Consider the following 25,992-nt stretch of genomic DNA (forward strand, 5'->3'; position numbering starts at 1 on the left):
TTTTTTTTTTTAAACATGGGGGATTGGAAGTGATGCAGACAATTACATTGATGGAAGTTACAATCTATCTGCAATATTAAGCTGATCTACCCCCCAAAATAAATAATATTAATATTAATAATAATAATAAAATATATAACATACAACATTTAAAAAAAAAGAGTCATAGATAAAGCCAGGGAACGATTCTGTAATTATTGTCCTTCCTGCTTAAAATGGCCTAAATAAAACCCAATTTCTGTGGCTGTGTTCAGTGGAAGGACAACCACGCTGCCTTGGAAACACGTTTCCTCAGAAACACTCATACGTCCCAGCCACAGAGAAAATAACATTCTGCTGCCATTTGACTTTAATAACGGACCAGGGTCATTATGGAGAGAGCACCATCCTCCAACTAAAACACTTGGTGGTGCACTAAGCCACACTTAAATGTTTTATATTTTATGTTGAATTTTGCGCTTCTTTTACTGGTACTTTTCAACATTAAATTAGTGCACTTATTTTTGACATTTTTCCTTACAATACTTGCAGTTGTTTCCTCTTCCTTACTTGAAGCGCTTACTCTACTGTGAGTGGCTCTGGATGAGTGTCTGCTAACTAGGGTTGCAAAGCTACCGGTAATTTACCAAAGTTACCGGAATCTTCTGTAATTTTGGTAATTAATAGGCAACTGATGGTCATTTTGCTAATTTATACTTGAATAACTTTTTAAAAAATTATTCATATATAGTATTCATTTTTTATATCTGTGTCAATATTGTCCATGAGTTTCTAGTGGATAGACCATATGGTTCAAGAGAAATTAGCTTGATTAATGATAAAAACATCTAATCAACAATAGCATTATTTTCAATTAACTTTGCAACTCTTCCAACTATTGTCCTTTTTCACAACTGCCACCAGTTTGGCCGCAAAACATTTACAACAAAGATATATTGACATAGTAAAATATATCAAAGTGCGTAAAAATATATATAAAGAATATTTAATGCTGAAAACCTCATATTAATATTCACTAAGTTGATGGTTTATAGTTAGGATAATAATTGACAGCTTTGTAATATTTTGTAATTCCACAATGAGGGCCAGAGATAATTACAGACACCTGTGAAAATCTGAGGTACCCAAAAAGGCCACAAGATGTCATCAGTAAGCTACCAAAATTCTGGTAGTTTACTGGTAAACTTCAAACGTTTCCAGTAATATACCCTCTGCAACCCTACTGCTAACTAACTGACTAAAATATATTTTTTAAATGTAGCCTTGCATGCCAGGCCTTTAGGCTGGTGTTAGGCTGGTGGACTAGTCTGTCTGTTCAGATGATACTGTAGGGGTAACATGTGTAAGCATGGTGAGACAGAAATGTCTTTCTTACTTTGAACTCTGGCAAGGGAGAAACTACATAGAGAAATAACAGCCACTGTGGATCCAATCAAAGATAGAGATACATGAAAACCACAACATCACATTCTTATGTAGCCTATCTCACACAGTGTCTTTAAACTATGAATGTATGGTAGTATTTGTGGTTTACCCTCATTTGAACAGAAATGTGTGTAATTTCTAGTCCCATTCAGTCCAACGATTAAGTACTATTAAAGGAGAAATCAGCAGTTGAAACAATAACAAAGCGTTTCCCCGCCCCTGTTTCGATAAAAAGCTGAGGAGTGGGGCTGGAGAAATTTAACCACTCTCAAATTCATAGACAGATGCAAGGATTGACCATCTATGATATCAACATTATAGTTTTAACCGTGTTTTGAGGTTATATAGTGTTTGTTTACATTTACTTTGTTTACAAACATTGGAGTAAAACAAGATTATATTTGGGGTTCTGATGGGCTACGACAGTTGAACTAAGCTCATGAGGTATTTCTAAGTTATATTCTTCAAGAATCAATGGTTACATACAGTATATATACAAAAGTATGTGGACAACCCTTCAAATCAGTGGATTCGGCTATTTCAGCCACAACTGTTGCTTGCAGTTGTATACAATCGACCACACAGCCATGCAATCTCCATAGACAGACATTGGCAGTGGAATGGCCTTACTGAAGAGCTCAGTGACTTTCAAGTGTCACCGACATAGGATGCCAACTTTCAAACAAGTTAGTTTGTCAAATTTCTGCCCTTCTAGAGCTGCCCCGGTCAACTGTAAGTGCTGTTATTGTGAAGTGGAAACGTCTAGGAGAAACAATGGCTCAGCCACAAAGTGGTAGGCCACACAAGCTCACAGAACGGGACCGCCGAGTGCTGAAGCGCGTAGCGCGTAAAAATCATCTGTCCTCGGTTGCAACACTCATTACCGAGTTCCAAACTGCCTCTGGAAGCAACGTCAGCACAAGAACTGTTCGTCGGGAGCTTCATGAAATGGGTTATCATGGCCGAGCAGCCTAAGATCGCCATGTGCAATGCCAAGCGTTAGCTGGAGTGGTGTGAAGCTTGCCGCCATTGGTCTCTGGAGCAGTGGAAACGCGTTCTCTGGAGTGATAAATCACGCTTCACCATCTGGCAGTCCGACGGACTAATCTGGGTTTGCAGGATGCCAGGAGAACGCTACCTGCCCCAATGCATAGTGTCAACTGTAAAGTTTGGTGGAGGAGGAATAATTTTCTGGGGCAGTTTTACATTTTCGGGCTAGACCCCTTAGTTCCAGTGAAGGGAAATCTTAACAATACAGCTTACAATGACATTCTAGACAATTCTGTGCCTCCAACTTTGTGGCAACAGTTTGGGGAAGGCCCTTTCCTGTTTCAGCATGACAATGCCCCCATGCACAAAGTGAGATCCATGCAGAAATGGTTTGTCGAGATCGGTGTGGAAGAACTTGACTGACCTGCACAGAGCCCTGACCTCAACCCCATCGAACACCTTTGGGATGAATTGGAACGCTGACTGCGAGCCAGGCCTAATCCCCCAACATCAGTGCCCGACCTCACTAATGCGCTTGTGGCTGAATGGAAGCAAGTCCCCGCAGCAATGTTCCAACATCTAGTGGAAAGCCTTCCCAGAAGAGTGGATGCTGTTATAGCAGCAATGGGGGAACCAACTCCATATTAATGCCCATGATTTTGGAATGAGATGTTCGACGAGCATGTTTCCACATACTTTTGGTCATGTAGTGTATCATTAATTAATACTTCCAAAAAATGGATGTAACAACTGCCGATTGCCCCTTTAAGTCAACAGGTGGCCTGATTCTAGTACTAGACGGTAGGCTAGTCTGTTTGGCCTGCACCCTCCCATGGTCTTATATCCACAAACCAATTTTACAAAAGATTATTTCAAGAGATTATGATACAGCTTTATTTGTCTGATGCATTTTTCACCTCACTCATTTCATTTATTAAGTCTAATTTTACTTTGTGGATTTTTGTTTAGTGTCACACGCAAACACATACTGGTTTATAAAATGTACATTTTGTTTGTGTGTGCATGACAAAAAAGCTAACCCCTCTTCCTCTTTTCTAGGAGCATCAATGGACCTGTCAATTAACATCCACCCCTTTCTCCTCCTCCTTGCCATCAGTGGAGTTCTTGGAGCGTGCCCAGATGGATGCCAGTGCAGAGACAGCAAAATCCTCTGCCAAGGCAGGTCAATCACAGAGTTCCCGTCCTCAGTGCCTGGCTCTACCACCACCTTCTACATCTCCAACACCAACATCATCGCTCTCAAACCCCATGACTTGGCTGGTTTTGCCGAGGCACTTGGCATCTTTGTGGTCAAAGACACTGGGATCAGAGAGGTGTTCCCTGGCACCTTTGACCTCAGCCATAACCTGGGTGCCCTGGGCTTCACAGGCACTGAGCTGAATGACCTGCCTGAGTCCCTATTTCTAAATCTGGTGAAGCTGGAATCTCTGACTCTGAGCGGCAACAAGCTCCTGGTGCTTCGCCCCGCCTGGCTCTACTCCCTCGCTGCTCTTAGGACCCTGGACATAGGCAAGAACCTCATCACGTCTATACCTGAGGAGGCCTTTCGCTCCATCACCGAGCTGCAGCATCTCAGCCTAGCCAGGAATAACATCAGTCAGCTCTCAAGGAACACCTTCAGGGGCCTGAGCAAGCTCAAATCCCTGCGTCTAAACCGGAATGCTCTCAAGGAGATCCCTGCCGGAGCTTTGGATGACCTGGTGAGCCTGGAGGAGCTTTCTCTGCAGGATAATGACATCACTCATCTCCCCGCTAACCTGTTCTCCCAGCTGCAGAGCCTACAGAAGCTTTATCTCTCCAGCAACCGGCTGACTTCCCTCCCACAGGGGATTTTCCTCAACCTCCCAAACTTGGCCCAGATCTCCCTGTATAAGAATGAGCTCCAGAGTCTGTCCCCAGGGGTTTTCGGCCCCATGGCCCTGAAGGAGCTGTGGCTATATGACAACCGGCTGACACACCTGGAGGACAACACCTTCAGCAACCTGACCCAGCTACGTCTGCTGGTGCTGAGCCAGAACCAGATCAGCTCTGTGTCCACAGGGGCCTTCAGTGGGCTGGCTGAGCTGGGGGAAGTATCCCTGCACACCAACCTCCTCACCAGCCTGCAGGAGGGCACCTTCCAGGGGCTGCCAAAGCTGGTCAACATCTCCCTCAAGCACAACTACATCCGCGCCCTCCCCGCCAGGCTTCTCCAGGGCCTGTCCCAACTTGGCCAGCTGGTCCTCCACAACAACTCCCTCCCCAACCTGCCCTCAGAGCTCCTCAGCACCCTAACGGTGGCCAAGGAGGTGCTGCTGGTTGACAACCCCTGGAGGTGTGACCAGGACATCGTGCCACTGCGAGACTGGCTGAGACGGCACCCCACCAAGACCAACCTCAGCGCTGTGGTGTGCCTCACGCCCTCTTACCTGAGCGGTGACATTATAGCCAACCTGACCAACGACGAGCTGATGCAGGACACTACGACCGTCCCTGATATCACCCCCACAGAGAAGAGGAGGAAACCCCACACCCCACCTCCCAAGACGAGCACCCCCTTTCCTGCTGCAGAGGCCACGCCCACCCAGGAGCAGGGGGAGGACACCAGTACTGGGCGGGGGAACGGAGAGGGTGTGTCCAGGAACACGCAGATCATTATCACCGCAGTGGTCTGCACCGCCGTCATCACCAGTCTCATTGTCTGCTGCGTCTGCTGGAGGAGGAACAAGAGAGGAAGCCGCAATCTTGGCCGCAGGAACAAAAACAACTCAGTCATCTAGACTGGCCCAGAGGCCGGAGCACCACATAGGAGGTGTAATGTACGCTAACATGCCAGAGCAAACAACCTTATGATGCCGTTGTTCCCAATCATCTTAGCACAGGAACCCATCATGTCTCTATTAAGAACCCATGACCAAGGACAGACTAGCTGGGCCCTGCCTTTTGGGAAACTCCACTCTGATGGAATAAGTGGCTCTGCTTGGGATTCCATAATATGATTGCTATTACCTGATTTTACAAGTCCCTCTTGAAGCTCTTTAGCAAGCTTGTTGTGGTCTGATGTTTTGCAAAAAAAAAAAAAAAAAAGATATCTCATAAACTGTAACAATAATCACATGGAAATGGCATGGATGGTATGCACAAAATGCCATGCATGTTTTCCTTTTGACTACTGGAAAAATATTTCATACTGAACAAATGTAATTTTCAACATATAGTCTAATCACATAGCTGTTGATTTTCAAGTAAAGCTTTTTTAAATCTGATTTACTAACTGAAATTAGGCTACTTATTGTGTAATTTTATATCAAGGCTTATTGCAGTAATTAATAGATATACACTACCGTCCAAAAGTTTGGGGTCACTTAGAAATGTCCTTGTTTTCCATGAAAACATACATGAATTGAGTTTGAATAGGAAATATAGCAAAATGAATAGGAGATGTAGTCATTGACAAGGTTAGAAATAATGATTTTTAATTGAAATAATAATAGTGTCCTTCAAACTTTGCTTTCGTCAAAGAATCCTCAATTTGAAGCAATTACAGCCTTGCAGACCTTTGGCATTCTAGTTGTCAATTTGTTGAGGTAATCTGAAGAGATTTCACCCCATGCTTCCTGAAGCACCTCCCACAAGTTGGATTGGCTTGATGGGCACTTCTTACGTACCATACGGTCAAGCTGCTCCCACAACAGCTCAATAGGGTTGAGATCCGGTGACTGTGCTGGCCACTCCATTATAGACAGAATACCAGCTGACTGCTTCTTCCCTAAATAGTTACTGCATAGTTTGGAGCTGTGCTTTGGGTCATTGTCCTGTTGTAGGAGGAAATTGGCTCCAATCAAGTGCCGTCCACAGGTTATGGAATGGCATTGCAAAAGGGAGTGATTGCCTTCCTTCTTCAAGATCCCTTTTACCCTGTACAAATCTCCCACTTTACCACCACCAAAGCCCCCCCAGACCATCACATTGCCTCCACCATGCTTGACAGATTGCATCAAGCACTCCTCCAGCATCTTTTCATTTGGTCTGCGTCTCACAAATGTTCTTCTTTGTGATCCGAACACCTCAAACTTCGATTTGTCTGTCCATAACACTTTTTCCAATCTTCCTCTGTGAAGTGTCTGTGTTCTTTTGTCCCTCTTAATCTTTTCTTTTTATTGGCCAGTCTGAGATTTGGCTTTTTCTTTGCAACTCTGCCTAGAAGGTCAGCATCCCGGAGTCGCCTCTTCACTGTTGACGTTGAGACTGGTGTTTTGCGGGTACTATTTAATGAAGCTGCCAGTTGAGGACCTGTGAGGCGTCTGTTTCTCAAACTAGACACTCTAACGTATTTGTCCTCTTGCTCAGTTGTGCACTGGGGCCTCCCACTAGTCTTTCTATTCTGGTTAGAGACAGTTTGCGCTGTTCTGTGAAGGGAGTAGTACACAGCGTTGTATGAGATCTTCAGTTTCTTGGCAATTTCTCGCATGGAATAGCCTTCATTTCTTAGAACAAGAATAGACTGACGAGTCTCAGAAGAAAGTTATTTGTTTCTGGCCATTTTGAGCGTGTAATTGAACCCACAATTGTTGATGCTCTAGATACTAGTCTCAAGAAGGCCAGTTTTATTGCTTATTTAATCAGCACAACAGTTGTGATAACATAATTGCAAAAAGGTTTTCTAATGATCAATTAGCCTTTTAAAATTATAAACTTGGATTAGCAAAAACAACGTGCCATTGGAACACAGGACTGATGGTTGCTGATAATGGGCCTCTGTATGCCTATGTAGATATTCCATAAAAAATCTGCCGTTTCCAGCTACAATAGCCATTTACAACATTAACAAAGTCTACACTGTATTTCTGATCAATTTGATGTTATTTTAATGGCCCAAAAAATTGCTTTCCTTTCGAAAACAAGGACATTTTAGGTGACCCCAAACGTTTGAACGGTAGTTGCATTCGGAAAGTATTAAGACCCCTTCACTTTTTCCAAATTTTTGTTACTTTACAGCCTTTTCTAAAATGGATTAAATTGTTGTTGTTTTTCTCATCAATCTTCACACAATACCCTATAATGACAAAGCAAAAACAGGTTTTTAGAAAGTTTTGCACAAATAAAAAACGGAAATATCACATTTACATAGGTAGCTCTCCGAATGCACTGTAGGCTGGTTTTATCTCATTGCAAACGGTTATGCTTCACAAATACAAATCAAGTAAAATGTTATCTGAAATAAATATGCTACATAGTAGTGATATTCTGAAATGCTCAAGAGACAAGGGTTTATTGTGTGGCACAGTGTGATAAAAATGCTATTTTAACAACATTGTGTTCAATTGATGTGGGGGCATTCCAATTCTCTTCTTCAGTATTTGATCAAGTTGTACATCACAAACACTTGTTCCTCAGGAAAACTGAAGCTTGGCTATTGGAGTGAGAAGTCAACACACTAATCAAATTTGGATTGCATTCCGAGTAGGCTACAAAAGAGATTCATGATCAGATGGGTTTATGCCAAGGTTTCATGATGGGGTTGGCTGGGGTTCACATTAAGAGCTCTGCTATGACCTTGGCACACAGTGGTTGTGTGGGGGCAAGATTCTGACTTTATCCTTGTACATTCCATGTGTCTAATGCTCGCTGATGGTATTTAGCGGCGGAATGTAAACCACAAATCAACCAATGGTTTTACAGTTAATTAGAGTAGACTATAAAACACTCCCATCTAGTAGCCACATAATACGTTATATTTGACCTGTCATGCTCAACAAAATTTCACAAACCATAAAATCCAGGGCCTAAAGCAAGGTTAGTTGACTAGCTAACTAGGCTAAAATAGTAGGCCTAAATAGCATTAGGCTAATTATTTGTCACACAGCTAATGTACCTAGAAAATAAACACATTACTATGAGAAAACACACATTAACCTAGACAATAGCTATACTTGCCTAGCTAGTCAGACTGACCAAAGGTAGCTAGCTAGCTAGGTAGCTGAACAGAAAAGAAAGCTACCTTACAAAAATATATATTGTCTAACGGGGTGTCTCTCAAGTCCAACCTAGGGTTACAGTCAACTTCAATAGCTAAGTCACAGTCATGGTCTTCACCGGCATCTGTGTAGGGCAGGGTTCTTCAATTCCGGTCCTGGAGGGCCGAAACACCTCTGTTTTTCATCCTCTCCTTCTAATCAGGGGCTAATTCAGACCTGGGACACCAGGTGAGTGCAATTAACTACCAGGTAGAAATAAAAAACAGAAGTGTTTCGGCCCTCCAGGACCAGAATTGAAGAACCCTGGTGTAGGGAGAAGAGTTGAAGGGTTAAGAATTGTACATCATTTCAGAGTAACATGGGACATTGTCTACAGAATGTTCTGATAGTCTAGCAGTCTCGCAGGAATCAAATGAGCCGTTCTTGCCTGTATAATACACAGCATGGGGCACATGTACGGTTATAGGAGACATTGCCACAATATCAGAACATGCCAAAACAGCCTCAGTAGCAGCCGCTACCGATCTCAAACAGGAAACCATTCCCCTGATCACAGTATCGAGTCTTTTAGAATAATAACCAACAGGTCTATATATCCCACCCTATGATACTGTGTCAAAACTGCTGACATAAACCCACCCGTCTCCAAAGCAAAGAGGTGGAAGGGTTTAGTATGGTCTGGCAGACCCAAGCAAGGGGTAGACATTAATGTTTGTTTCAATTTTACCAATGCCCACCTCAGCCTCATCAGTCCATACCACAACTTCACTCACCTCCATCTTTCTCCCATAAATACAATCCTGCAGCAGTTGAACTATCTCTGCATAGTCTTTCAACCACGGATGACAGAAACCAGCCACATCCAACAAAGACATGTGCTGCTTGGTAATAGGTTTAGGCAAAGTTTGAATTGCCTCTAATCTATCTTTGGAGAGTGCGCGACCCTCAGATGTAATGTCATGACCAAAATATTTAACGGTGCTCCAGCATAATTGCATCTTACTGGGGGAAACTTAATGACAATTTTCTGTCGAATAAATCAACAATGCCAGAGTGTCCTGGTGACATATCTCCTCTGATTGCGAGCAAACCAACAAATCGTCAACATACTGAACAAAAATACTCGCTCCAGGAGCAACAAAAGAAGAGAAGAGAAAAGAAAGAAAGCATTAGCCCCCCCCAAAATAAAAAATAAATACCTGGAGGCACCTGGGATAAAAATGGTAACAGTGTTAGGCACCAGCTTTAACAGCATCGTTGACTATTCTAAGGTTTTGCACAAAACGATAATGACCAGATGGTTTCCTAACAGGTAAAATTGGTGTGCTACAGGTTGTATTTGGGCAGGGAACCAGAGCGCCTCTTTCAACTAATGCACTATGAAAGCCTTTCGGCTTCATTGCAAAGAGTTTACTGAGCTTTGTAAGGTCTGTGCATCTTCAACGATTATCTTATCGTTACCTCCTATGCATACATATGTATCTTCAATGGTGCTCTCTATAGTCTCTATATTCTCCATAGTTTCTATAGTCTCTGAGTCTCTATAGTCTCTATAGAATATATATAGTCTCTATATTCTCCATAGTTTCTATAGTCTCTGAGTCTCTATGGACTCTAAAGAATATATATAGTCTCTATATAATATATATAGTCTCTATAGAATATATATAGTCTCTATAGTCTCTCAGTCTCTATAGTCTCTCAGTCTCTATGGACTCTATAGTCTTGCCGCTATTTCCTATACATATAGAATAACACCTCATGCTCAATAACACCTCATGCTATTATCAGTGGTTCTCAGACCACGTAGACACTTCTCATAAATGCCTACAGACAATTTTCAGTGGGGATTTAGTCTTCTAAAGACTATGGTACCTTTCTTAATTTGTATGTTTAGTTTTATTGTTTATTTTTTATTTTTTATACAAATTCATTTATATTGACTTACTCAAATCAGTTGAGTTGTCCTTCTAGGTTTCGTAGATGTTGTCTTTCCTCTCAGATGCGTCCCACAGTGAAGGTCTGTTAAGGGTGGGTCCTCATCCTCTTTTAGTGAGATGAGAATTTCCCTTTACACCCTCCCAAGAATGCGCCACCGGTGTTCCCTCTCAGATCTTCACTGACCTTCACTTTCATCTTCAAACATTTTCCCTCACAATAGGCAATTTTTAGATTGAGGTTTAGGGTGTATAGGCTATCTTGAATAATGCAGCATGTAAGCTTTCAGCAAACTTTCGGCAGGTAAAGGAAGACATTGCCACCTGAAGGCTACTTTCCTAAATGAATGAAATAAACTCTTCTAGCTACTACTTCATGAACCTGCTAGTTTATGAATACAATACGTAAATTCATAATTATGAACCAAATCTGCTACACTTAAAGAGGAATGATTTCCCCTGCTGCATGTGATGTGTGTCTGTGACTTCTGCAGCGGTACCATTCAAAATGAGCCATTGTTTAGATCAGACCAGTGACCTTTGACACAGTGCCACTGTATCCTGTATCTCATAGTGTGTTCTGGAACTCACTGAATCACTGGTCATGGCATAACCAACCAAAGGACGCATACACATTTCAAATTAACATTGACATGACAACACAAAATCCACAGCTACTCTAATTGAACCTGTATGGACACTGGCATGTGTATGTGATTATTAGAAACTAGGAAGAATATAGAATACAGTACTAGGGCAAAACCATAAAACCACTGCCATTTAGCTTCAACATTTTAGTATAGCCCCCACCAATGTGTGTTCTATGGGCTCACGGCTCCTTCTTATCTCTGAAAGCAGAGGGTTCTCTATCCACGCCCCATGATAGCACACTGGAAGCCTGCTGTGGGACTTAGATAGAGCTGATAAACAGGAGTAAACTATAAAACGGTGTGTTTGACTGACTCTCTCTATAACTGTCTTAATCGCCTCTCTCGGTTATAAGCCTCAAGACGAGAGGAAATCATCAGGTATGGCTGTTTCCTTTTGTGTCAGATGTCACTTAGCATGACATGTATTAGTTGACTAGCATGTACAGTATACCATCAATGCTCTGCTTAGAATTTATTGTTTTGCTGCAGGTATCACTTTAGAGATGTTTTTCTCGGTGAATCAGTAATATAAAGGTGAATATATAAAGTTAATTGCAATATCAAAACAAAATCTTTCTATAAAAAGTTGTATATATTTTCAGGAAAAAATGACTAGAAGACACACCTTCATCTGTTTTCTGCCTTTGCTGATTGGGTATTCATCTCAGTCCTGTGACAAGGAGACCCACTGCCCCAAAGAGAAGCAGGGTGTTTATGGCAGTGATGTGACACAGATCCCGGTAAGTCTGAAAGCAGGTGTCACAGAGGTCTTCTTTGTGGACAGTCAAATCACTGTCATCCCAAAGGGGGCCTTCGCCACCAACACGAAGCTGGAAAAGGTGGAGTTCATCAACACCCCCACCGTGTCCATAGAGAACGGTGCTTTCGAGGGATTGGTCGACCTCAAGGATATTGAGATCTCCAATACCCGACTAACATCCGTGCCTGTAGACGTCTTCCAAGGCCTGCACAACCTGGAAAAACTTCTGCTGAAACACAACATGATCCGTAGTCTGGAGAAAGGATTGTTTGATGGCCTTAAGAAACTGAGAGATCTCCAATTACACATAAACGAGATCAACACCATCGAGGAGGGGACGTTTGATGACCTAGAAAACCTTCAGACCCTCCATCTGGCCAAAAACAACCTCAGTTCTGTGTCCTCCGCCCTGTTCTCAAAGCTGCACAAACTGCAGGTACTGAGGCTCTATGACAACCAACTGACCGCCATTCCTGACGATATATTCGAAAATCTATCCAATTTAAAGGAGATCGCTCTACAGAGTAACAAAATAGCTGCAATATCAGCCAATTTGTTCCCGCATAAAGACAAATTAAACAAGATACTTTTGGACAATAACATGTTGACTGAATTGCCTCCAGAGATGTTTGTGGGCTTTCCTCTGCTTAAAATATTGACACTGAATGGAAATAAACTTGCAAGTCTACCTCCTGTCCTCTTTGGAGAGTTGCCTAAACTGACTGAGTTGAGTCTCATTCAAAACAGTCTTACCAGCCTTCCTCAGGGAGTATTTAGTCCTCTTAAGAAACTCAGGAAGTTGGATCTGTCTAACAACCAATTGTCCACCGTGTCTGAAGAGTCTTTTGAGGGCCTTGAGAAGCTAACAGAACTCAATCTTCAATACAACCAGATCAAATCATTGAAAGCAAACACCTTTGAAAAGCTGACATCACTAACCACCCTTAGACTGGCTCATAATAGCCTGGGGACACTTCCAGAGGATATATTTGAACCCTTACCAAAACTCAGCAAAGTCTATTTAAACAACAACATTTGGCATTGTGACTGCAGGATGGTCCCACTCTTCAAATGGATGAAGGCAAACCCTGGCAAGATCAAGTCCACGTCTCCTGAGATCTGTAATCAGCCAGAGGATTTAAAGGGACAAGAAATCATGTCTCTCACAGAGGATCAGCTCATATGTCCTATATCTCCTCTGACCACCACCCCTTTACCCACCATAACCACCACCACGACCACAGCAACCACCACAACCCAAACAACCACACCACTTGTAACCACCATGCCCACTACTACAGTCACAACTACATTTCCAACTACTCAGCCACCTACAACCACTCAGCCAACTACTCTGCCCACTACGACACCAACAAGCACAGAGCCTACGACTACTCAGCCACCTACAACTACTCAGCCAACTACTCTGCCCACTACGACACCAACAAGCACAGAGCCTACGACTACTCAGCCACCTACAACCACTCAGCCACCTACAACCACTCAGCCAACTACAACCACTCAGCCAACTACAACCACTCAGCCAACTACAACCACTCTGCCAACTACAACAACTTTGCCAACCACAATGGCCACTACAACTGAAGCCACCACCCCAACTACAACCACTATTGTGACCACCACACTAATAACCACAACTCCGATACCCACCACCAAAGGGACAACCACAGCACTGACCACAACCACATTACCCACAATCACAACCGCAACAACCACCACTTTAGCTCCTACCACAACCACAACCACCACCTTAGCTCCTACCACAACCACCACCGTAGCTCCTACCACAACCACCACTTTAGCTCCTACCACAACCACAACCACCACCGTAGCTCCTACCACAACCACCACTTTAGCTCCTACCACAACCACAGCTCCTACCACAACTACAACCACCTTAGCCACAACCACAACCACAACCACAACCACAACCACAATGACCACAACCACTGTCACAACCCCAATACCCACCACCACACCTTCTACCACTCTCCCAACAACCACCATCACAAGAACCACTCGGAGAGATTCAACGCAGCCACCAACCACGCCAAGGATCTTCAGCTGTCCCGACATATCACCTTCTCGTCGCCCGTCCCCCTCCTACTACACCCACCAGGCCTGGAGCAAGGCCTCACAGTGCAGGGCCCGGATGATATCATACACATGCATGCTGTTGGTGGAGATAGGCTGCATCCTGGTGCTGGCTAAGTTCACCCTGTCTCTGTATCGCTTGCTCCAGCGCAGGGAGAGGCTGTACACCCGGGTAAACCTGACTCAATTCTCCTACAGGAAGGAGGTGATGCTGAGGCCAGTCAAGGTGACAGAGACTGTGGGTTTGTGATCGTCCTCAGACAATTGCTTTCATTTTTTGTGAAATTCTAATTTCTGGATAAGGCTTAAAATACAGGACAAAATATTGCTATGTCACATGATTGTACAAAACACAAGGCCCTAGTAATGGGATAAGGTGGAAGAAAATAGGGAATGTTGGTCATCTTTTCTGAAAAATAAATGAACACAAACATATCTTTGGGGTGCAGCACCCCAGGAGTAGTCCAATACAGTAACACGTTATGTAAGACATAAACATATTGTCCATGCCGGGGTAATTGTTGCTCATAGTGAATAGGCCTACTTAGTTCATACTCATCTAATAGTTTAATGCCCATACAATATCTACTGTTCACTGAGTATACCAAACATTAGGAACACCTTCCTAATATTGAGTTGCACCCCCTCCCCAATTTGCCCTCAGAACAGCCTCAATTCCTTGGGGCATGGACTCTACAAGGTGTCAAAAGTGTTCCATAGGGATGCTTGCCCATGTTGACTCCAATGCTTCCCACAGTTGTGTCAAGTTGGCTGGATGTCCTTTGGGTGGTGGACCATAGTTGAAGATACTGTTCTTTATTTTCAAACAAAATAAATGTTGTTCCTGTGACCAACAGTCATGGTAGAAAAGTCTATCTGCATTGTATACTGATAAAAATAAATAAAAAAAGAGACCTGCCACTGGCATTAAACAAAGCCTTTGTGTCCATGTATGCTGGTGATTCAAACACATACGCATCAGCAACCACAGCTAATGAAGTTACTGAAACCCCTAACAAAGCGTTGCAGTCTGTTTTGGAATGGGTGGCCAGTAATAAACTGGTCCTGAATATCTGTGAAACTAAGAGCATTGTATTTGGTACAAATCATTCTCTAAGTTCTAGACCTCAGCTGAATCTGGTAATGAATGGCGTAGCTGTTGAACAAGTTGAGGAGACTAAATTACTTGGTGTTACCTTAGATTGTAAACTGTCATGGTCAAAACGTATAGATTATATGGTTGTAGAGATGGGTAGAGGTCTGTCCGTAATAAAGAGATGCTCTGTTTTTTTGACACCACACTCCACAAAGCAAGTCCTGCAGGCTCTAGTTTTATCTTGATTATTGTCCAGTCATGTGGTCAAGTGCTGCAAAGAAAGACCTAGTTAAGCTGCAGCTGGTCCAGAACAGAGCGGCACGTCTTGCTCTTCATTGTAATCAGGGGGCTAATATTAATACTAATATTAATATTAATACTATGAATATTATTATTATTACTATTATTAATACTATTAATACTAATACTAATATTAATACAGTCTCTCTTGGCTAAGAGTTGAGGAAAGACTGACTGTGTCCCTTCTTGTTTTTATAAGAAACATAAATGTGTTGGAAATTCCAAATTGTTTACACACAGCACGGACACACACACTTACCCCACCAGACATGCCACCAGGGGTCTTTTCACTGTCTCCAGGTCCAGAATAAATTCAACGAAACGTACAGTATTATACAGAACCATTAGTGCACGGAACTCTCTTCCATCTCATATAGCGCAAGTGAACAGCAAACCTGGGTTAAAAAAACGAATAAAGCAACACCTCACGGTACAACGCCTCTCCCCCAGGTGACCTACTTGTTGTGTGTATGTAATGACATGTATGTGTAACTGATAGATGCACACACACACTACATGTTCATGTTTTTAAATGTATTTAAATTGTAAAGTCTTTTTTAGTCTGTAATGTATTTTTCGTTTTGTGTCGCACCCCAGTAAGACTAGCTGTTGCCATTGGCATCAGCTAATGGGGATCCTAATTAATCTAATCTAATCAAAAGGAACATTAGGGGCTCTATTCAATCAGATCCGATTTAGCCGATATCCACATAGCTACACTTTCTCATTCTGAACTTCTAACGCGAGTGGGACAGTTGTGGCTTCATGACATTGATCAAAAGCAGCCGCACACTGATTTGACAGCTCCATTTACAACTTCAACACCAAAAAAACATCAGCTATGCAGGTGTTGTATCACCAGTTAGCGCTGGATCTGATTGAATCCAGGCCACGATGGAGTACTTGGACTGTTGCTTTATACTGCATGTCCACACTAACAAGCCTTCCACATAACAAATGAATCTGTATCGGCTTCCTGCTGATTCTAGAACTAGTCACAGGGGCACAGCTGCCATCCACGTGGCACATCTGTAGCATGTTACACACTACCTTTACCCTCTGGCTCAGCGTTTCCCAAACTCTGTCCTGGGTAGCAGCACTACACAGCTGATTCAAATAATCAACCAATCATCAAGCTTTGATTATTTAAATCAGGTATGTAGTGCTAGGACAAAAAAACTAAACATGCAGCCCTTGGGGTCCCCCAGGACCGAGTTTGGGAAACGCTGCTGTAGCTATAACCCTTCCCCAGGTAACATTGCATGGAAACCTCAGGTGTGCCAGTTTAGGGTTAAAACTAAAATGTGAAACATCTGGAGAGGATTGAGGAGAGGGTTGGGTATGTTGTGTGCACCAGTATGTTGTGTGCACTACCATTCCCCACCAGCAGGTGGAGTTAGAGGTGAATGAAAGGTGGTTCATCATGAGACGATGAGTGGGAAAACACAGCATACTGTCACCACAGTACACGGTAGTTATGTAATCTGAAATAGACCAATAATTATCCTACTCATTACAATAATGTGTATGGGGATGACTCAGAGAGGCATTCCTTCAAAGCACAGATGTTGTATGAAAAGACTGACTCTAATAGTACCCCAGAAATGAGTATGGTTGTCTGGACTGACTGAGGCAAAAATAATGTGAGTGACCAGATGGATGCCTCCACATGAGCTCAGCATAACTCAATGGCTACAAAACTTCCTTGACATTCTTTCACTAGAGCTCTCCATAGCTTGTGTGAACAGCGGGAGGGAAGGGGGAATAGGAATGGGTCGCACCTTCCGAGAAGGGGGGAGGAAGGTAGGACAGACAGGACAAATAATGCTTATTTTAATATATTTTTTTGCTGTTTTTTGTTTCTTTATACATGGACTATTGTAATAGTATTGCCTGTCAGTGATCTGAAACCCTCACAAAAAAAGAATTACAAAGTTGGGAAGAAAAAAAAGAAAAGACTTGTTAAGTTATGAAATGAAAGCAGTTCACTGAGCCATGGACAAAGTGGTGAAAAGCCAGTAGAGCAATAACACATGACAGTGTATGGAACCTCTCAATCCCACAGGCTGGGGATCAGTCAACACAAAGGTAGTGGAGTGGAGACCCTGAGAAGAGCAGTGTGTTTGGGGTTACCCAGGTCAGTGCCCGGTCATGGCCCTGGAGGGAGTGCGTCTGTTAGCCAACCGCTAAACGCCTCAATTAAGCCCTTTATGAGGAGCTCAGCTAGCAGCTAGCACAGGTGCAGGGCAGGAAGCCAGCCTCATTAACCAAGGAAGAAGAAGAGGAGGGGGGCACGGGCCAGCGGTGAACCCACTGTCATCACATGTTATTGGAGGGCTGAATGATGCCATTGTCCTTGCTCATAGAGAGGGAGAGAGAGAGAATGGGGAGAGGAGGGGACAAAGTGGAAGGGATGGAGAGTTGACCAGTCCTGACCTATTGCGCAGTAGAGTTGCGACTCTCTCGAACTCTTCAAAGCTCTTCAAAGTGCCCGGGGCGATCAGCTGTGTGGCTGTGACAGGACCCAGGTCACATGTCAATGGAGGCATGGGCTTCATCCCAAATGGCACCCTATTCCCTATTTAGTGCACTGCTTTTGGCCAGGGCTTTGGTCAAAAGTGATGCACTATATAGGGAATACGGTGCCATTTGCGGCATGGCCAGGGAGATTGAATTGGAGGCAGCCTGTTCAATGCTCATTAGAGGCTGCATCCTCACATCAAATGTAATAAATACATATTGCAGGTGCTACTACAATAGATTATGATTTAAATCAAGTTATGCACGCATATAGATCCAGTTTCAGTCCAAGCACTGTGGTATATGGAGAACTACTGTCAGTAGGTCAAATATTACTAGCAGAAGTATACAATTAGTATGGAATATCTCTTCATTCTCTTGATTTGATGGAAAGTCTTTCTGACGTTACAGTCTAGAATAGCCATTAGATGGCAGGATTGGATCATATTGGCGGACTCAATACTAATGGTTTTGTACAATGTGTATAAGTACATATCTCTTAGGCCCTCTGGAAAACATTGTATAATATTTCATATAAAGCATAATCACTATTGACACAGTATGTGTTGAGTTTATGCTATGTTTAGGAGAATATGCACCTAAATACTTATGTTCAGCCTATTTCCTTATTTTATTCAGTATGAATACCACAGACATAGTGGCCCCATTCCAATTATTCCACTAGGTGGTGCTGTCCTCCTATGAGAACCAACAGATTTTGAGAGATAAAGTTTCTCCTGTCAGTTTTTAGTTACTACTGCTATGTCAAAGGTGCACTCTGCTCAGTTAGAGGAAGCATTATACCAAAAGACAGAACATATATGAATATACATGACAGCACCCACCATAGCACAACGATGACTCAGCTGTATGAATCATCTGAGAACATCAATCTACCAGCAAACCATCAGTAGAGAGAGGCTGGATGGAAAGAGAGAATTTGTTTGTTTATAAAAGCCACTTACTTTTCAGCTATTTTCATTTGGGAATCATTTCCATTCCAGTCACAGAACATTTCTATACATTCTAATGTTCTTTACAGAACATTTCTATACATTCTAATGTTCTTTACAGAACATATCTAAACACTTTAATGTTCTTTACAGAACATTTCTATACATTCTAATGTTCTTTACAGAACATTTATATACACTTTAATGTTCTTTACAGAACATTTATATACACTTTAATGTTCTTTACAGAACATTTATATACACTTTAATGTTCTTTACAGAACATTTCTATACACTTTAATGTTCTTTACAGAACATTTCTATACACTTTAATGTTCTTTGAAGCAAAACGACATTTATGGCGGAATGACGTGTGCTGATTCTGTATCGAAATGTATTTCCAATTGATCCTAACGGGGACTGAGTGTTCGTTCCTCAATAAGATGACTAAGATGATATATCACAGATTGAAAATGAATTCGGGTGTGTACTAAACGGCACCCTATTCACTATAAAGCTGCACTACTTTCTACCAGAGTCTATATGGAATATGGTGCCAATTGGGGTGACGCATGGCTGTGTGTCACTGCCATGTTCTCCATCTGTAAGGGTTTAGAACGAGGGGACTGTTCCGTTGTTGATTTGTACTACGATCTTACCAAACGATCTTACCAAACGATCTTACCAAACGAGGCCAACCACACATACGTCAGAAGTATCTCCAAAGAGGACGCATCCCAGTTTCACAGTTTCAATGAGCGCCTCCCTCGCACGTCAACAGTCAAAACCAGCACATGCCAGGGATTCTTGGGTAACTCAATGCAGATTTGAAAGATGCACATGCTCCGTCTCAAACACACTTGCCCGGATCAATTACACATTGACAACTGCATATTACCACATCCACACACTTGGATGTGTGCAAGCAATCCCACATGTACGCGCACGAACATGCATGCACAGCCTACACTCGCACACACTGTACAACACACACTGTATTCGCCATTAAAGATCTCCAAATAGTGGGCATGGTATTCTTGCTGCTCTTCTTTCCGATTCAAGGGACTAGGGGAGATGAAACTGTGTGCTTACAACAAGTTAAAACCTAAACAAATACAAGTGTCCTCAAAGGAGACAGCTTCTTTTTTTCCCTGCCTCTCTTTAGGGTTGAGGAGTTGACAAAGGCAAACAAAATAGGCCACAGTAAGCAACTTCTCCACCCCAGCGACCCTGGACACAGCAGGTAGCCTGGAGAAAGGGAGTGGAGAGGGGAAAGAGTCCATCATAGAAGAGGAGGCGGACAGAGATGGTGACACCTTGAATACGTCGGAATAAACCCACGGGTCAGAGGTCACCAATGTAGACAAGCTCCACAAACCCTGAAGCCCATTGGAAGCCTCAATTAAAACCAGTGCGGTAATTTGACTGTTTTGTCCAGAAAACAGACAAACAATAATCACTGGAATTTTGGGGAGTTGCAACCCACCCTTTTGCCCTCAGAACAGCCTCAATTCGTCGGGGCATGGACTCTACAAGGTGTCGAAAGAGTTCCACAGGGATGCTGGCCCATGTTGACTCCAATGCTTCCCACAGTTGTGTCAAGTTGGCTGGATGTCCTTTGGGTGGTGGACCATTCTTGATACACACGGGAAACTGTTGAGCGTGAAAAACCCAGCAGCGTTGCAGTTCTTGACACAAACCGGTGCGCCTGGCACCTACTACCATACCCCGTTCAAATGCACTTCAATCTTTTGTCTTGCCCATTAACCCTCTGAATGGCACACATACACAATCCATGTCTCAATTGTCTCAAGGCATAAAAATCCTTCTTTAACCTGTCTCCTCCCCTTCATCTACACTGATTGAAGTGGATTTAACAAGTGACATCAATAAGGGATCATAGCTTTAACCTGGATTCACCTGGTTAGTCTATGTCATGGAAAGAGCAGGTGTTCATCATGTTTTATCCACTCAGTGTATATTTGCTATGTGTATATTTGTATTTATGCATGTATGTATTTTTTATTGGACCATACAGATCCATTGAATTGAAAATCCTGCCTCTGAAATGTCTGTCTCAGTCAAATAAAACCATAAAGATGTTTATGTCTGATAGATGATAGATGATAATATGAGGGGTATAGTTGTAGCCAGAGCCATCTAAATATATGCCTCCGGTTGTAACCATGGAGACATCCTTGTTTAGCAGTATGCGGTATGCACATGAATTTCCCCATTCCCAACATGAAATGGATAAAACGTTATAAGACCTTCGGCCGCAAAGGAAAGCTACAGTTTTATGATGCAAATCACAAACACAAGCAAAATGAGTCTGAGTCACAAATGTCACCTTATTACCTGTATAGGGCACTACTTTAGACCAGGGCCCTATACCCTTTATAGGGCACTACTTTAGACCAGGGCCCATGGGGAATAGTGTGCAATTTGGGACACAGACTGAGCCTTGTAGAATCAGCCCAGTCAGCACAATCACCAACCTGATCAACACACTGTGGTCTGACCAGGACCAATCACCAACCTGATCAACACACTGTGGTCTGACCAGGACCAATCACCAACCTGATCAACACACTCTAGTCTGACCAGGACCAATCACCAACCTGATCAACACACTGTGGTCTGACCAGGACCAATCACCAACCTGATCAACACACTGTGGTCTGACCAGGACCAATCACCAACCTGATCAACACACTGTGGTCTGACCAGGACCAATCACCAACCTGTTCAACACACTGTGGTCTGACCAGGACCAATCACCAACCTGATCAACACACTGTAGTCTGACCAGGACCAATCACCAACCTGATCAACACACTGTGGTCTGACCAGGACCAATCACCAACCTGATCAACACACTGTGGTCTGACCAGGACCAATCACCAACCTGTTCAACACACTGTGGTCTGACCAGGACCAATCACCAACCTGATCAACACACTGTGGTCTGACCAGGACCAATCACCAACCTGTTCAACACACTGTGGTCTGACCAGGACCAATCACCAACCTGATCAACACACTGTGGTCTGACCAGGACCAATCACCAACCTGATCAACACACTGTGGTCTGACCAGGACCAATCACCAACCTGATCAACACACTGTGGTCTGACCAGGACCAATCACCAACCTGATCAACACACTGTGGTCTGACCAGGACCAATCACCAACCTGTTCAACACACTGTGGTCTGACCAGGACCAATCACCAACCTGATCAACACACTGTGGTCTGACCAGGACCAATCACCAACCTGATCAACACACTGTGGTCTGACCAGGACCAATCACCAACCTGTTCAACACACTGTAGTCTGACCAGGACCAATCACCAACCTGATCAACACACTGTGGTCTGACCAGGACCAATCACCAACCTGATCAACACACTGTGGTCTGACCAGGACCAATCACCAACCTGATCAACACACTGTGGTCTGACCAGGACCAATCACCAACCTGATCAACACACTGTAGTCTGACCAGGACCAATCACCAACCTGATCAACACACTGTGGTCTGACCAGGACCAATCACCAACCTGATCAACACACTGTGGTCTGACCAGGACCAATCACCAACCTGATCAACACACTGTGGTCTGACCAGGACCAATCACCAACCTGATCAACACACTGTGGTCTGACCAGGACCAATCACCAACCTGATCAACACACTGTGGTCTGACCAGGACCAATCACCAACCTGATCAACACACTGTGGTCTGACCAGGACCAATCACCAACCTGATCAAAACACTGTGGTCTGACCAGGACCATATTCATAAAGCGTCCTGGACTAGGAATGCTGATCTAGGATCAGGTCACCCCTGTCTACAGATGAATGATCTTAATTTGATAACTATTTTGTTACTGCACAGCAGGAAATCTAAATTTGTAGTGTATTTGAGTTTTAAAAAGGCGTCTAAAGTTTGTAATTTCTGCTTTGAAAATTCAGAGGTGTCCATAAATTATAATACACATAATAATTCACATTTCCTGTTGCTGCAGGATTATTTTCCTGCTGTAACAAACTGGCTCAAATTAAGATCCTACATATGTATGTAATCTTATAAATGTTGACCTAAATAAAACAACTGATCCTAGATCAGGACTCCTACTCTGAGACACTTTATGAAAACAGTCCTTGACCACAAAGATATTCTCAACCAGACCGTCAGTGAGCCCACATTCAATTAATACAAACTGATGATCAGAAATAGTCTAACTAACATTCTGAAAATACTTTTTCAGTTGCCAATGTAAATCAACATTATGTAAGGAGAGTTTTAAAGTAGCCATGTAAACTGTGATGGGAAAACCAAGATGATGACTAGAAACAGAAGTCTCCAGACCCTTGCTGTACCTTTTTCCATACACACTTAACACAAGCAGTTGGACAGAGAGAGAATCTATGAAGCCAGGGCCCGGCATGCTAATTAACCAATTACTAGCACTAATTGCCATCTCCTGAGGAGAGGTTAAGGAGTGGGATCAGGGCCTCCCTGGGCGTCGATGGCTGACTCTCTGCCACCGTGTCATCCATGCTGGGGCCTAATCGAGTTATTATATCAACAAATCTCTCATCAGGGGCCCAGAGCCTGACACTCCCAGAAAGACACCCAGAGGGGGACGACAAATTTCCAGCAGCAGGAAGCTGGAGCTGGCCTGCCAGGCTGGATGAATGGTACCTGCAGCTCCCGGTCAAGCTCCCGTTGGGAGGACACTCACGCTGGGCACCACAGCCACCACTCTACCCCGCTGCTCTGGAGGTTGTGAGTGTTATAGTATAGGAGTGGAGGAATCAATGAGGAATACAAGGGGGACATTATTCGCAATGAGCAATACAAGGGGAACACAATGCGGTGAGTTTAGAGGGGAGCGCAGCCCCTGTGGCTGTGAGAGGCGACTGATGGTCAGGGTTTTAGGTGGCCCTTGTCTGGGAGGATGTTCGTGTACTGTTAATCTGGGGTCAGGGACGCACCTCAGCCCTCACACATCACTCACTGACAGCAGCACTCATTGATGACCATACCAAGTCCTCTGTCATAAACTTTCAGACGGTACGTGAATTAAGTTATTTAATCTTTCTCTCTCACTGACCAATGCTACTTGATGGCTTTCTGTCTCAGAATAGAGCCTTTGACTGAGTCACTCTGGTTCCTAGCTGAGGTGAACGACAAAACTGCCGATTGATCCAAATTCAATACTTTTGGAATATATGGAAGTTGTGGGGAAAGACAAGGGCTTAATTAAAGCAAGTGAGTGTAAAAAATATATTGAAAAGGAGCGTGTCTGTGCAAGTCAAGCTAGATAGAGATAAAACTTAAGACAATAAAATGACAAACCACTCTATTACTGTTAAATTGTTATGTGTTAAAACATATTCAACTAAACCAAACTAAACCAATGACATTGCTAGATGGCACTGCAAGGCCGTTCATCGAGGAATCCATGGTTGAGAACATTTTGTTATCTAACTCTGAGAAGGAAAGGCTGTCCGGAGTAGCATGTGTGTGTGGTGAAGTGGATGCTGATTCCATATTTCTAAACCATATTCCATATTTCTAAACCATATTCCATATTTCTAAATGATATTCCATATTTGAAAACCATATTCCATACTTCTAAACCATATTCCATATTTCTAAACAATATTCCATATTTCTAAACCATATTCCATATTTCTAAACTCTGTGTGGTCAAAGAAAACTGTGTTTGTGTTCCCCTTGCTGACGGTGCATGGAGGCATGACTCTGAAAATTCCCTGGAGGCACAGAAGTGTGATAAGGAGGAAGAATGGGTTCTGGCTTAGCATTCCAAATGTTTGACATGGTCTTTTACCACCCCACCCCATCCCCCCTACACACACACACACACACACACACACACATACACACACACGCGCACACACACACACACACACACAAGGATGCACTTGAACATACACACAGACGAGTGTATGTGTGCACACACTCACACACACACACACACACACACATACACGCATGCACACCTATATCAACAATGGAACTAGTCCAGGTGCCATCAGAGTTTTGATTTCAGCCGGAGATACATTTTTTATCCTGAGGTATGGACTTGTTCTGAGCTTAGCCACAAGCCTCTGACCTCACCACTCGTTACTGCCTCTTACGGGCCCATTCATTTAATTACCTTTTCATAGAAAAGTAGAGACTGCACGGAATTAGCCTGTCCACTCCGCTACCTCTTAAAGTTAAGATGCCCCTTTATGCCTCTCTATTGAGCCTCCCTCTCCCTGGGAGTGTAGCGTAGGGCAGGGCAGGTACAGATGTAGGATCGTAATTTAATCACCCTGTTGCAGGAGAACTTTCCTGCAATGCAGGAAATGTAAAGTTTGTAGTTTATTTGAGGTTTAAAAAGGCTTCTGAAGTTTGTAATTTCCACTTTGACATTTCAGAGTTGCTGTATTAACCCCTATAAAAATGTCCATTAATTATAATCCACATAATAATTCACATTGCCTGTTGCTGCAGGATTATTATCCTGCTGTTGTAAACTGGCTCAAATTAAGATCCTACATCTGTATGCAGCAGCCCCGTGGGGGTCTGACCTCTGGCCCTCACTCTGGAGAGGGACTCATGCCCCATCCAGCCATCACAGCCCTCCGCAGCTGCCTGCTGATCCCAACAATGAGGCCATTTGGCTGGGCCGCTGTGGGCAGAAAGACCCCCTGGAGCTCCAGCCTCCATCCGGAGGTCTTTCACTGCTCTCCCTCTCTCGGCCAGGGCCAAGCTTCCAGTCTGAGGGGGGGCCCGGTTCTCACAGAAAGAGAGGGAAACTCTCTTTATGAAATAACGAAGGAGATACAAGAGAGACAATGGTCTTTTAGAGGGGCGTCTTAACCCACAACAAACAGTGTCAACATCTGTGAAGTGGGATAGACACAGTGTCCGATCTGAGATAAAAAAGAGCCTTTCCATCTGGGCAGTAACTGAAAAGGCTACAGTGTTTTTGTTGTTTATGACAGGGGATTTTGGTGAAGTCTTTTCAGTGGCAGTTGAACCGCACTGTGACGCGCCATGGAGGACTTTGTCTCACTCGAGAGCTAGGGCGAAAGATAGAGCGGAAGCTTTCTTCCAATGGCGCTCTCCTTTCGGAGGGGTGAAACAGATTCAAGTAAAACGCATCAAAGTCCCCAGGGGAGTGTGGCAGGATGGAAGGAGTGAGGGGTGATGTGTGTGTGTGTTAGTGGGGTTGTGCAAGG

At 43.5% G+C, this 25,992-nt stretch overlaps 2 protein-coding genes across 2 annotated transcripts; both read left to right on the forward strand.

Annotated features, from left to right (window-relative positions):
* Positions 1 to 3,482: 3,482 nt before the first annotated feature.
* LOC311136802 (uncharacterized protein) lies at positions 3,483 to 5,515 on the forward strand (the record flags this gene model as incomplete). Its single annotated transcript, XM_084171083.1, has 1 exon — positions 3,483 to 5,515. One exon carries the CDS (start codon positions 3,483 to 3,485, stop codon positions 5,193 to 5,195), a length of 1,713 nt encoding a protein of 570 aa, XP_084027209.1. The 3' UTR covers positions 5,196 to 5,515.
* A 5,757-nt stretch (positions 5,516 to 11,272) lies between these two features.
* Positions 11,273 to 15,169, forward strand: LOC311136895 (uncharacterized protein). Its single transcript, XM_084171209.1, has 2 exons — positions 11,273 to 11,358; positions 11,583 to 15,169. The coding sequence occupies exon 2, from the start codon at positions 11,589 to 11,591 to the stop codon at positions 14,103 to 14,105; it is 2,517 nt and encodes an 838-aa protein (XP_084027335.1). The 5' UTR covers positions 11,273 to 11,358; positions 11,583 to 11,588; the 3' UTR covers positions 14,106 to 15,169.
* The last annotated feature ends 10,823 nt before the right edge of the window (positions 15,170 to 25,992 follow it).

This window comes from Coregonus lavaretus, assembly GCF_964263955.1.
Source record: "Coregonus lavaretus genome assembly, chromosome: 11".
NCBI lineage: Eukaryota > Metazoa > Chordata > Actinopteri > Salmoniformes > Salmonidae > Coregonus > Coregonus lavaretus.